The 11540-nt window shown below is 41.3% G+C and overlaps 1 protein-coding gene across 1 annotated transcript; it reads left to right on the forward strand.

Moving 5' to 3' along the window:
* Nucleotides 1–2278: 2278 nt before the first annotated feature.
* LOC125425567 (rho GTPase-activating protein 25-like) lies at nucleotides 2279–7174 on the forward strand (the record flags this gene model as incomplete). Its single annotated transcript, XM_048483148.1, has 4 exons — nucleotides 2279–2400; nucleotides 4516–4722; nucleotides 4928–5504; nucleotides 6967–7174. Coding segments are annotated over 4 exons (1096 nt in total), but the record flags the coding sequence as incomplete, so codon positions are not given.
* Between the last annotated feature and the right edge of the window lie 4366 nt (nucleotides 7175–11540).

Below are 11540 nucleotides of genomic sequence, written 5' to 3' on the forward strand. Positions count from 1 at the left end.
TTTCTTTTTCAGAATTTACCTATTATTATTTCGGGGAAATTCTTTAGGAAATGTAAGAAAGATTTATGTAAATTTATTTGGGGGAAGGGAAAACCAAGAATAAGTTATAGAGTATTATGTGATGACATAAAAAGAGGTGGGTTGGGGTTTCCTAATTTAGAACTTTATCATAAGGCATCAGGTTTACTTTGGTTTCGAGAATGGGTGACACTAGAAGATAGAGAATTACTTAATTTAGAGGGATCGGACTTATTTTTTGGATGGCACTTTTATATTTGGTTTGCACACGGTAAAGAATTTAAGGTGTTTATGGACCATGCGATAAGGAAATCCATATTTAAGATCTGGGAAGACTACAAAAGGAAAAACATCACTCAAACACCAGGCTGGCTTTCACCACAGGAAGCCTTAAAAATGAGGTTCGAAGACAATACTGAGTTGTTAAGATACAATAATTTGATTATAAAAAATGGGGATGAATATAGAATGAAAGAAAGACAAGATATCCTAATTAATAATACAGAATGCCAATGGTTTCATTACCAACAATTGCTGGAAAAATTTAAAAGTGATAAAATTAAGGGTTTCGAGTTAAAAGAATCTTTTTTGTTGAAAACACTAAAAACCGCCAAACGAGGAATTGTCAGCAAATTGTATAAAAATATTCTAGAAAAAGAGCTGGCAGATGAACAGGTAAAACACTGTATGATCAGATGGGCCCAAGACCTGAATAGGGAAATCAGTTTGGAAACATGGGAAAAAGTATGGGTACAAAAATTAAAACTTACAAAATCAATACGATTAAAGGAAAATTATTATAAAATGCTACACAGATGGTATTTATATCCGACTAAATTAGCTAGAATGTATAAAAACCATTTGGATAAATGTTGGAAATGTCAAACCCAAGCTGGGACCTTTATTCATCTCTGGTGGCAATGTAAAGTTAGCCAAAATTTTTGGCGTAATGTATATTGTCTCATGAAGGAAATTCTAGATATAGAATTTATGTTCACACCAGAATTATTTTTATTAAATATAATCGAATTTAAAATAAGGAAAAAAACAGAAAATTTACTTTTGTATATGATAGTGGCGGCAAGAATACAATTCGCCAAAAAATGGAAGATGTCCACAACTCCCTCTGAAGAGGACTGGATGACACAACTAGTCGAACTTGCGGCTTATGATAAACTGTCAAGTTTATTACATTACAGTACAATAGAAAATTTCTTAGATATATGGCAACCATTAGTAAAATTTTTGCAAATAAACAAAGAATATAACAAACTATCTTTGTATCTGCAATGTTGATAAATTTATACTAGAATGATTTGTACTTAAGTAGATATGGTTTATATATTTATAATTTAAAGCTAAGAGGAAGTCCAAACTCTTTTTTCTCCTCCAAACTCTTTTTTCTCCTCCGTTCTCTTTTACTTTCACTCTCCTTTATTGACCTTTTCTTTTCTCTTTCACTTACCTTCCGATCTTCTCTCCTAGTTCACACTCTTTCTCTCCTCCTCCCTACTACTCTCATATGCTCAATTTCTTTCTTATAGTCATGTATTTACGAAAATTTTCTTATGTCTCATAAACCTGATGGGTCAGTTACTTTCTACACGAACGATGATATTATATTTTTGTTGAAACGCTTTTAATATGTTTGAATAGCTTTTGGTATTGTAAAACATTAGCAATCTTTTCTGTAAGAGACATAGGGAGACAATTGTAAATCTTATTTTTATTGTATACATCTGTTTCTAATCTTTAATAAAATAAAAAAAGAATTTTTAAAAAGCACTGCCCCACCAACGTGCAAATCCACTGCATTAATGATCAGTGGGCTCCTGCAAACTTGGGTGGAGGTCCAGTTTGAATGATTAATGCATCTGTTGGCATGGATGTATGCATGCCAGACCCTTATTTAGTGGTTAAAATATTGGACTAGGATCTAGGAGACCCAGAGTTGAACTCCCATTCTACCATAGGGCTTGGACCAGTCACTCGCCGAGCCTAGTCTACCTCACAGGGTTGTTGTGAGCATAAAGTGAAAGAGAGGAGAAGATCACAATCCAATTTGGGTCCCCACTGGGAAGAAATGAACAACACAAACAAATACAGGACCTCCAATATGTAGGGGGTAGGTCAGAATTGTTCTGCCAAGCTCCCCTTCCCCAGATTCAAATTAAATGTCTGCACAGCGCTAGAGCAGAAAGTTTGAACATGGCTTCCATTCATCCCTTTCTTGTTTTGTTTTGCCATTGGGCTCCGACAGATTCCTGTATGAAATCCAGCAGAACGCAAGTAGCAACAAGATGAGTGTGGAGAATCTGGCAACAGTGTTTGGTGTGAACCTCATCAGACCAAAAGTGGAGGATCCAGCAACTATTATGAGAGGTGCAGTGGGGGGCTGCTGTTTAAACTGTTTGCGTTATGCCATTTTTATTTAAACAGGTGCTCCGTTTGTTCTAAAAGGCACATTCCATTTACCAAAGTTACCCTATCACAGCCAAACCTGTTATACTGTTATACTGTTATGCTGATACAAAGAGCCCTAGAAAATTACAAATATGTGTATTATAAATAACTTGATATTATTCCAAGGCTCATAAACCCTGGATGACAAAGGAGGTTCGAACTTTTTTTGCATGACAGGAATATTGCTTTCAGATCTGGTGATGAGGCCAAAATATAGTCGCGGCTGAGCATTCGACAAGCCAAGATGAGTTATAAAAGAGAAAAAAAATTGAGGATTATTTTAATAATAACAACATGAGGCGGAGTGTGGCGAGAGGATTCAACAAATTGCCAATCATAAACCAATAATGACATTTCTGTAGATGGGGATGCTTCTCTGGCAGAGGAGCTAAATCACTTTTTTGCTCGCTTTGAAACAGATCTATCAGAAGGAGTTGAAATACAGCCACTAGGTGATTGCAGCTCACACCTCACTGTGGAGGAACATGAGGTGAGGCAAGTTTTGAGGGCTTAATGAATCCAAGGAAGGCTGCTGGACCGGATGGTATTCCCGGTCGGGTGTTAAAGGAATGCGCTAACCAACTGGCTGGTGTTTGTACTGGGATCTTTAATGCATCTTTATCCCAGTCCACCATCCCATCTTGTTTGAAAGCTTCCACCATTGTTCCACTACCAAAGAGATTTCCTGCTGACAATCTTCAGAATTATAGACCAGTGGCACTCACCCCCATCATCATGAAGTGTTTTGAAAAACTGGTCCATAGGCATATTAGTTCTTGCCTTCCAGATACATTTGATAAACATCAGTTCGCATATCGGACTAATAGATCTACAGAGGACGCCATTGCCATTAGCCTCCCCACTGCTTTAGCAGCATCTGGAAAATCAGAGGAATTATGTCTGTGAATATATAACTGCGGACACAGTTCCGCATTTAAATACAATCTCGCCACAAAAGACTGGTAGCGAAACTTGTGGATCTTGGACTCTCACATTCAATCTGTTTGTGGATCAGGGACTTCTTGTCTGGGCGTTCCCAGAGGGTTAGACTGGGAAATCGGGTTTCCTCAGTTCTTACTCTAAATATGGGAACGCCACAGGGCTGTGTGTTGAGTCCTTTACTGTTCACCCTTTATACATATGACTGTACTCCTGTCTATCATAGTAACACCATTATCAAATTTGCTGATGACACAACGGTGGTGGGGCTCATCTCTGGAGGGGATGAGTCTGCCTATCGGAATGAAGTGGACCGACTGCTCTCATGGTGCAGGGAAAATAACCTGGTTCTTAACACTAACAAGACAAAGGAGCTCATCGTGGACTATAGAAGGAATAGCTCAGAAATTCAGCCCTTGACTATAAATGGAGATCAAGTGGAGCGGGTGGCTAGTTTTAAATTTCTGGGCGTTATGATTAAAGAGGACTTGACCTGGGGCGTACAGACTGCCGCGGTGGTTAAGAAAACCCAGCAAAGACTGTACTTTCTGAGACTTTTAAGGAAGCAACAACTAGATGGAAAACTTCTGGTGTCCTTTTACCGCTGTGCTATAGAGAGTGTCCTAACCTACTGCATCTGTGTGTGGTTCTCCAGTTGCACAGTGGCGAATAGGAAGGCGCTCCAAAGGGTGATCACTACTGCACAAAGGATTATCGGCTGCCCTCTTCCCTCCTTGGAAGAAATCTATAATTCCCGAAGCCTAAATAAAGCCCAAAATATTCTGAGGGACCCGTCTCATCCAGCACACTCTCTTTTTAAACTGTTACCATCTGGCAGACGATACAGGGCCCTCAGAACTAGGACAAAGAGGCTTAGAGACAGCTTCTACTCTAGAGCTGTGGCTATGCTAAACTCCGCTGCTTCATATTGATGTATTTGGGGCTGTGTAGGGATGGGTGGAGGATGATGATGTATGAGTCTGAAATTGTGTGCATCGAGGAATGCTGCTGTAAATTTCGTTGTGCGTACACAATGACAATAAAAATGCTTATGCTTATGCTTACGTTTTTATTGCTCTCCCTCTTTCACTGAAGGAACTCACCATATCCAGAAAGTGATGACTGTGATGATCAGTGACCACATAACACTATTTCCTGTGTCTAAAGATGTGGTTCCTTCTCTACCCCTCCAGAAGAATGATTCCAAGAAGGCCTCAGTGCCTCGCAGTTCAGTAGGCTGGGGTGCTGTAGAAAGGCCTCTATCATCCAGAGGGAATAGAACCCAGTGGCAAACAGTGAGTGGATTACCATTAACTCTGTAATTTCTCCTGTTGATAGTTTTGATTACACATCAAGATAGGCAGTGTGTGTATCTCCTAAAATCAAATCCAACAAGTCAAATTTGACCATTTGATGGTAAATTGAAGCCTCCATCCATGCTGTATGTGTACATGAACAGCAAACACCCCTATTTAGCGACATTGTGTTAATTTGTTTGCTCTTGCTTTTCAGCAGGATGATCTAAATGATTCCAGCTGTGAATTAAACTGCAATTCAGATCCATCAGAAGAAGGTTATGAGGAACTACAGCCCAAAGACCTTCTTGAAATATGCATGTCGCAGTCCAGGAAAAGAACTCAGACCCTTCCAAACCGGAAATATTTTGTGCATGTTCCTTCCATCAGAGGGGAGCAAAGTGAACTTTTCAGTAGTGACTTTTGGTCGCCTTCTTCAGTGGTCCAGTCCAATCCTGTTTCTTCAGTAGGAACTCACAAAAGGACCTTGTCAGAGAGTGTTTCTAAGCTGCTCACTCTTCCGCAGTTCTTGAACTCTGACAGCTTCTCTAGTTCCCTGGAGACGACTGGAAAGCAGACTCACGAGAACTCTTTGGCTGTATCTGCTGATACTTCACAGAAGGATCTGGTGACTGATCCTGGGCAAAATGGGGACACTGTTTCAAAACCCAGTGCTGAAGATGAAGACTCTCCTCCTGAGGAGGACCTTGAGTTCCTGAGGAAGATGGTTATAGAACTGAAACGGGAGATAGAGATACAGAAAAAAGGTTACGAGGAACGAATTAACAGGTAATGAAAACACCTCCACTGATCTTATTCCTTTCTGTAGTTATTGCCAACTCTGTTCAATCGCACGTGTGCAAAATAATCCAGATTCTGATGGCAGCCTTGTAAATTGTACAGGAGTGGAAGCCATGATATTAATAGAATAGCCAGAGATATAAGCACTGCTCCGTGAATGCTTCGACAAGGACTGACAGGATTCTGTTGCCTCATCTCTTCTAAAAGGATGGCCTTTTTGCACGTGAGCCTGCCTGCATGCTTGGATCATCTGAGGCCTTCTTCCATGTGCTACTCCCATCCAAAACTGGGCAGGGGGGCACCAGGAATGGGGCTTTTTCATTGGTGCCCTGGTTCTGGAATTCCCTGCTCAGGGAGAGGTCCATCTGGCCCACCTTGTCCTCTGCTGTTCATCTTTCTCAGATGGCTAGTTTTTTTCCCTCTTGGTTTTCTGTTTTTAATTGTTTTATGATTTATGCTTAGAAATATATTTACATGTAATTAATTTTAATCTTGACAATCTTGGATGTCTTGTGGAGGCAAAAGGGTGGGATCGAAGACTTTTTTTTAAAAAAAATTCCTTCCTCTATGAGGACAAGCTTAACAGCAAAGCTTATGTCTTACATGCAGAAGGCCCATGTTCAGTCCCTACTATCTCTAGCTAAATAGGACTGCATGTGATGAAATAGGTTCAGGTTTACAAAAGTGCCTCCCACAATAAATTAATCAGTGTTTAAGAGGCCCCAATTCTCCTTGTTTGTTAGGGCTAAGAGAAAGATCTTGAAGAACCACTACCTGTTTAAGTAATGGCAATTGACCAAATATCTGATTCAGTATAACACAATTGCTTATGTTCAAATTTCTGCCCCTTTAAATATGGAAGGGAGATAGTGTGAAGTATCCAGAGGTTGCACCATATACCAAGAGGTCTTGCCAGTGGGGCTTAGATAGGAGATTTTCCTGGAGAATTGTGCCCATGGCTCCCCACTAAGTTGTTCTTAATGGTGTCCAAAATTTTCAATTTGCTGTGACTATTTGCCTCATGGTAGATTCACCTCTTAAGGAGTTGCATGGCTTAATGGTTAAGTGCTTGCCCTGCCAATCACACGGTCAGGAGTTCGAGCCCCCTGGGGGTCAGATATCCTGGCAGCTGGCTCATGGTCAACTCAGCCATCCATCCATTTCTTGGTCGGTAAATGAGTACCTAGCTCATAGCTAGGGGTAAAGAATAGCCAGGGAAAGCAATGGTAAACTACCCCACAAAAACAGCTTGCCTATAAAATCACTGCTTGCAGTGGTACCCCAGAGTCGGACACGACTAAAGGGGAAACTTTACCTTTAGATCCACCTCTGATAGCAGAACTTTTAACAAGGTTGAGAGGAGAAAGTGTTAAACCTTTCTCTTCCATTCACTGACATTGGTGCACTCCTTGAAGACCTCTGCTCATCTCTCACCCTGTTTCTCTTCCAGCCTCGAGAAGGAAAACTATGAGGTCTGGGCCAAAGTGGTAAGGCTAAACGAAGAGATTGAGAAAGAAAAGAACAAATCTGCAGATCTGGAACGTAAGCTTCAGGATATCGAGTGTTCTCGAGATGATACTGAGAACAAGAACAAACTTCTAGAGCAGGAAATCCTGGACTCCATGAAATCCATGAAATAGCACGGAACCAAAAGTGAAAACAGTATCTCTTTGTGCATAAAAACATGTGCCCTGGGCAGAAGGAGGATTTGTTGGCAAGTACAGGTGCACAGTAGCTTCGAAGAGATGGCTTATGGCTAGGTCTTATGAAAGGCCTGGAGGATATTGAGAAGTATTTTTGTGACCAGAACCCAAGATCTTAGAGATCTGTGGGCTCAACAAAAAGCACTTTGCAATTGCCCATCCACATGGCAATTTCCTTCCTGCCTGGCCCTTGTTAATTAAAAATAGGATTGTGCCCAGAAGTACAAGAATCTGGATCAAGCATTCTTCTTCTTTTTTCTATATTTATTTTGCCTGCACACTGTTCAATCTTCCTTTAAAACTCACTTGAATCTTTGAACATTTCTTGTGATTACAGAGACCAGTTAGTCACGTAGGGAAGGGTGTAATGCAAGACAGAGGTCTGGTCCAGATGGTCTGCAGTTTCCAAGAGGAAAGTAGAGGCCGAACAGCTAAGGCTCGAGTTAAGCTCCCTAGTTGGACATCTACTTCAGTGACTAAACTATGTGTACATATTTGGGGTGGGAGTGGTTGAAATCTGTGATCTAGAAACCTTCTTCCATCCTACCAAATGGATAATCTTGGCAAGTAGGGCAATACATACTGTTCTTTATTTTTTTTGTCCAGGCCCATTCATCATATCTTTTACAGGAAATTAGAAGAGGGACATGATTGGTGTTTAAATGTAGTTAAGTCTAGGGGAGATGGCTAGGGAGGGCACTCTTTCTTTGGAGGAAATTGCAACTGAAGTGGTTGACAGTGCAATCCTAAGCAGACTAGCACCTTTCTGAGTCAATGAGCTGAGAAGGGTATAATTCTGTGAGTCTACCATTTTGGATTCCTTGCTATGGCTACATTTTGGTCTACTCATCTGACGTATACAGTGTGGAAAAGTTGTGTGTCCTCCTAAAATCAGAGCAGTGTCACCCAGAAAAAGAATTCATGCAGAGACATCTTATCCTCAAGTGGGTAGGGGAGCAACCTTGGAACATTACTTGGAAAGGCTTGTTTAGTTGATGGGGGCTTTTTAATGAGGTCCTAGAGGCACTCAGCAAAAGACTTTTAATCAAGGGTGGGCAACATGGGTTCCTCAAGGACATCAGCATCTCCATCTCATCTGGTTTCCTCTTTAGCCACTTGACCACAGCTTCCAGGCACTTGCCCAGGACAGAGCATTTAGGTATCAAAATGCATGGGAGACAAAAGAACTCCTTGTAGAACAGTGAAGGACCACTTCCTAGAAGCAGGTACGTCTCATCACCACTGTTTGCATGTTTGGATGTGGAGGACTTAAACCACTAGAGGACTCTGCTTTCTACCCAGTCTCCAAAACACTCCAGCAGAATGGAACAGTCAATAGTTATAGTAATCAACATTACCAACAAGCAACACCAGAAAAGATAAGTTATTGCAATCTACCTGAACATGGAAATCGTACTCGAGAGCTGCCAAATTTGTTTCTTTCCTGTCTCTGAGCCATAAGTCAGACTGAAAAAGGTCAACAGCAGATGTGTCATCCAGGCTTTCAAACTGCCAGCTGTCTGTGTTTCTAGATCCAAAGAAATGGTTCTAGTTCTGTGTAAACCTAACAGATATCCAATGAAATCCTGGAATTGCTCTGACACCACCTGCTCAGTCATTAGTCCCAGGAAGCGCAAAGTGGAGACTGTTTTGTTTTGCTTCATCAAGAGAGTGCTTTTTGGTTGCTGAATTATAGCCTCCTTCAAAGCCCTTGGGGGGGAAAAGCCCTTCTTTCAAGAGAGATGCATAATATTTCTTAAAGGGATTCTTACCTTACCTCTGCTTGGTCCTTGGTTATTGACCAAGGACAGCAGGAATCCAAATTACAGGTGGTGGGCTTCACCCGGGACCCTATCGACATGTGTTCATGGATAACAAGGAAAAGCTATGCATAAAAAATGACCAGAGAATGCACCTGAAACCTCTGCTACTTGATTGATACCCAAATGGGCAACTTTTACAATACTAAATATGATTGTAAATATTGTGTATGTGGCTTTCATACTGACCAGCTGTCTGTGTTTCTAGATCCAAAGAAATGATTCTAGTTCTGTGTAAACCTGACAGATATCCAATGAAAGACTCTAATTAAACTTTAGCACTTTTCCTTATACCCTGAAGAAGGTATTGGCCCATTAATAGGAAGCATATCTGTTGAGATGAACTCTGATTCTCAAAAATGTATTCTGTTGGCACCTGGCATGTCATCAAGGTTTTTGTGATAGTAATTGAAATTGCCAGAGTTCTCAGATGCTGCCATCTAGGAAGTATTGTATGGAACTGCAACTAGATTGTTGTCTAGTATGCTAAAAAGCAAGCTAGCTAGAAATTCCAGCATCACTATGCAGAGTAGGAAGGCAGTTGCCTGAAAACTCTATGAAGTTGCCATTTGTTGGCTGTGATGATGGCACTTTACACACACACAGATTAGTGATCCTTAGTGGATTGGGAGCCACGTGTGGCTGTTCTGAGCACTGTTTCCCAGTGTAGCACCAGCCCCATATTTCACACAAGAACTGGTGGACTTTGTGGCTGGCAGGTGGTTTCCACCTTGAAACAGCTGCTTCTGGAGGAATGAGTAAGCTGTGAGCCCTCTTGAAGTGCAGACCCTCATGCCAGAAACGGAAGTTGGTGTGACTCTTTTTATTGATGGCAGCTGCAAATGCAGCTAAAGATGAATCTCCAGCATTGTCGATATTACAAAATGGTTGCTATTCTGCTTTTCAGAGGGCCCATGCATTCCATTTACTGTCAGAGAGAAATGTGGTGAACGAATGGTTTCTATATTTTTCTGCTTTCGTAATAACTAGATATTGATAAAACTGGGACCCAAGAGGACTTCATAGGTAGGGAAAATCCCATTCCCTTGCTGGCCCCTGGTGCCCCCCCCCCCCTTCTATAGCTCTAGATCCATTTCCTATAGTCTCCTCCTTTGGGTGTCACTTTTTTTCAATGTGCAGAAAGTGCTCTTAATTTTTTTTGGGGGGGGGATTAATACCCCAGTTTTTAAAACTGTCCTTCCCACCAGGTTTCAGAACCCTACATTGTAGCTGTGATTGGCCCCATTGTGTGGCATTCTTTTATCCATGTGCGAGCCAGCCCAGCCCTTGGTTGTTAGACAGAAGGATGGGCTTAATTGTATCAATTTGTTTAATCAGCCTTTTCTAAACCAGTAGCCAGTGCCATCTCTTGGGATCAGGAGGTAATACAGTGCAAAGTGTCTACTTGGAATCTTATCAAATACTCCACTGTATTAATTTTACAAGTGACTCAGCCTCCATCACTCAAAGCTTTGGAGGAACCATCTCCATCTCTCTTGGGCTGAAATAGATGGATTTGTTCATGCTTTTAAATGCACGTAATTTAACAGGAATAATGATGCATCTTAATTACATGAAAGTGCCTAGCTGGGCAAGTAAAAGGTCTCTTGAGATCAGGCTACAAGCAGCGTCTACTTCATTATAAACTAGAAATCGTAATTCACTTCCTTGAGCAGATAGGCCTGCGTCAGACTGTATCTATTTTTTGAAAAACAGTGTAAAGCACCTCTGAATGATTTCTTAGCCTCTCAAAAATTCATTGCGTTTTATAAAAATCCAACGAAAAAAGTTTGCTTTTAGGAGACTGGATGGTCAGGCCATCTTGCAGATTGAGCTGCTAATGGTTATATTTATAGAGAGATAATTGTTCGAGGTCATTGGCCTATACAAACATGCTCCACAGCATCTGGTAGATGAAGACAGACCTCTCCAGTACTATGAATTCTGCATTCATTTTGCCTGGATTTCTTGTGGTAATTCATTATTGCTTCTGCCTAGTCCAACTATCCTGGGTTGAGCAAGGGAAATATCCCGCTTTAAGTAAGAGGTTCATATGGTTCCTGAGTCCTAACGTGGGTTTTCCGCGGCGAGATTTCCCTCATCCCGAGATTTTCTGCAAAAAAATTGCCAATTCGGCAATTCTTTTGAAAATCCTGGGTCGAACCTTACTACCATGCAAACTCCACGGGAGTGAAATCCAGTTTATTTTTCCCGTTATCGCTTGCTCTCCTTCATTCCCACCACCTGCCCCCCTGATCTCCCCACCCGACATCATGTCAGTTTTCAACCCTGCTGAGCTGCTGTCCAAGGTAAATCTCATTTCTTCCTGAAACGTCCATCCTAGCACGTTTTCTGTCATGGTATCGACCAGGTGCCGTTTTGCCTGGGTTAATCAGGAGTGGGGTCCGAAAATGTCCTTGTTTTCTTTTCTGTACATGTACTGGTTGCTTGGAGATGTGAACGTTGGGCCGAAATGTTGAGGTGGGCATATCAATGTAAGC

The sequence above is a fragment of the Sphaerodactylus townsendi genome, unplaced genomic scaffold, assembly GCF_021028975.2.
Source record: "Sphaerodactylus townsendi isolate TG3544 unplaced genomic scaffold, MPM_Stown_v2.3 scaffold_796, whole genome shotgun sequence".
Classification (NCBI taxonomy): domain Eukaryota; kingdom Metazoa; phylum Chordata; class Lepidosauria; order Squamata; family Sphaerodactylidae; genus Sphaerodactylus; species Sphaerodactylus townsendi.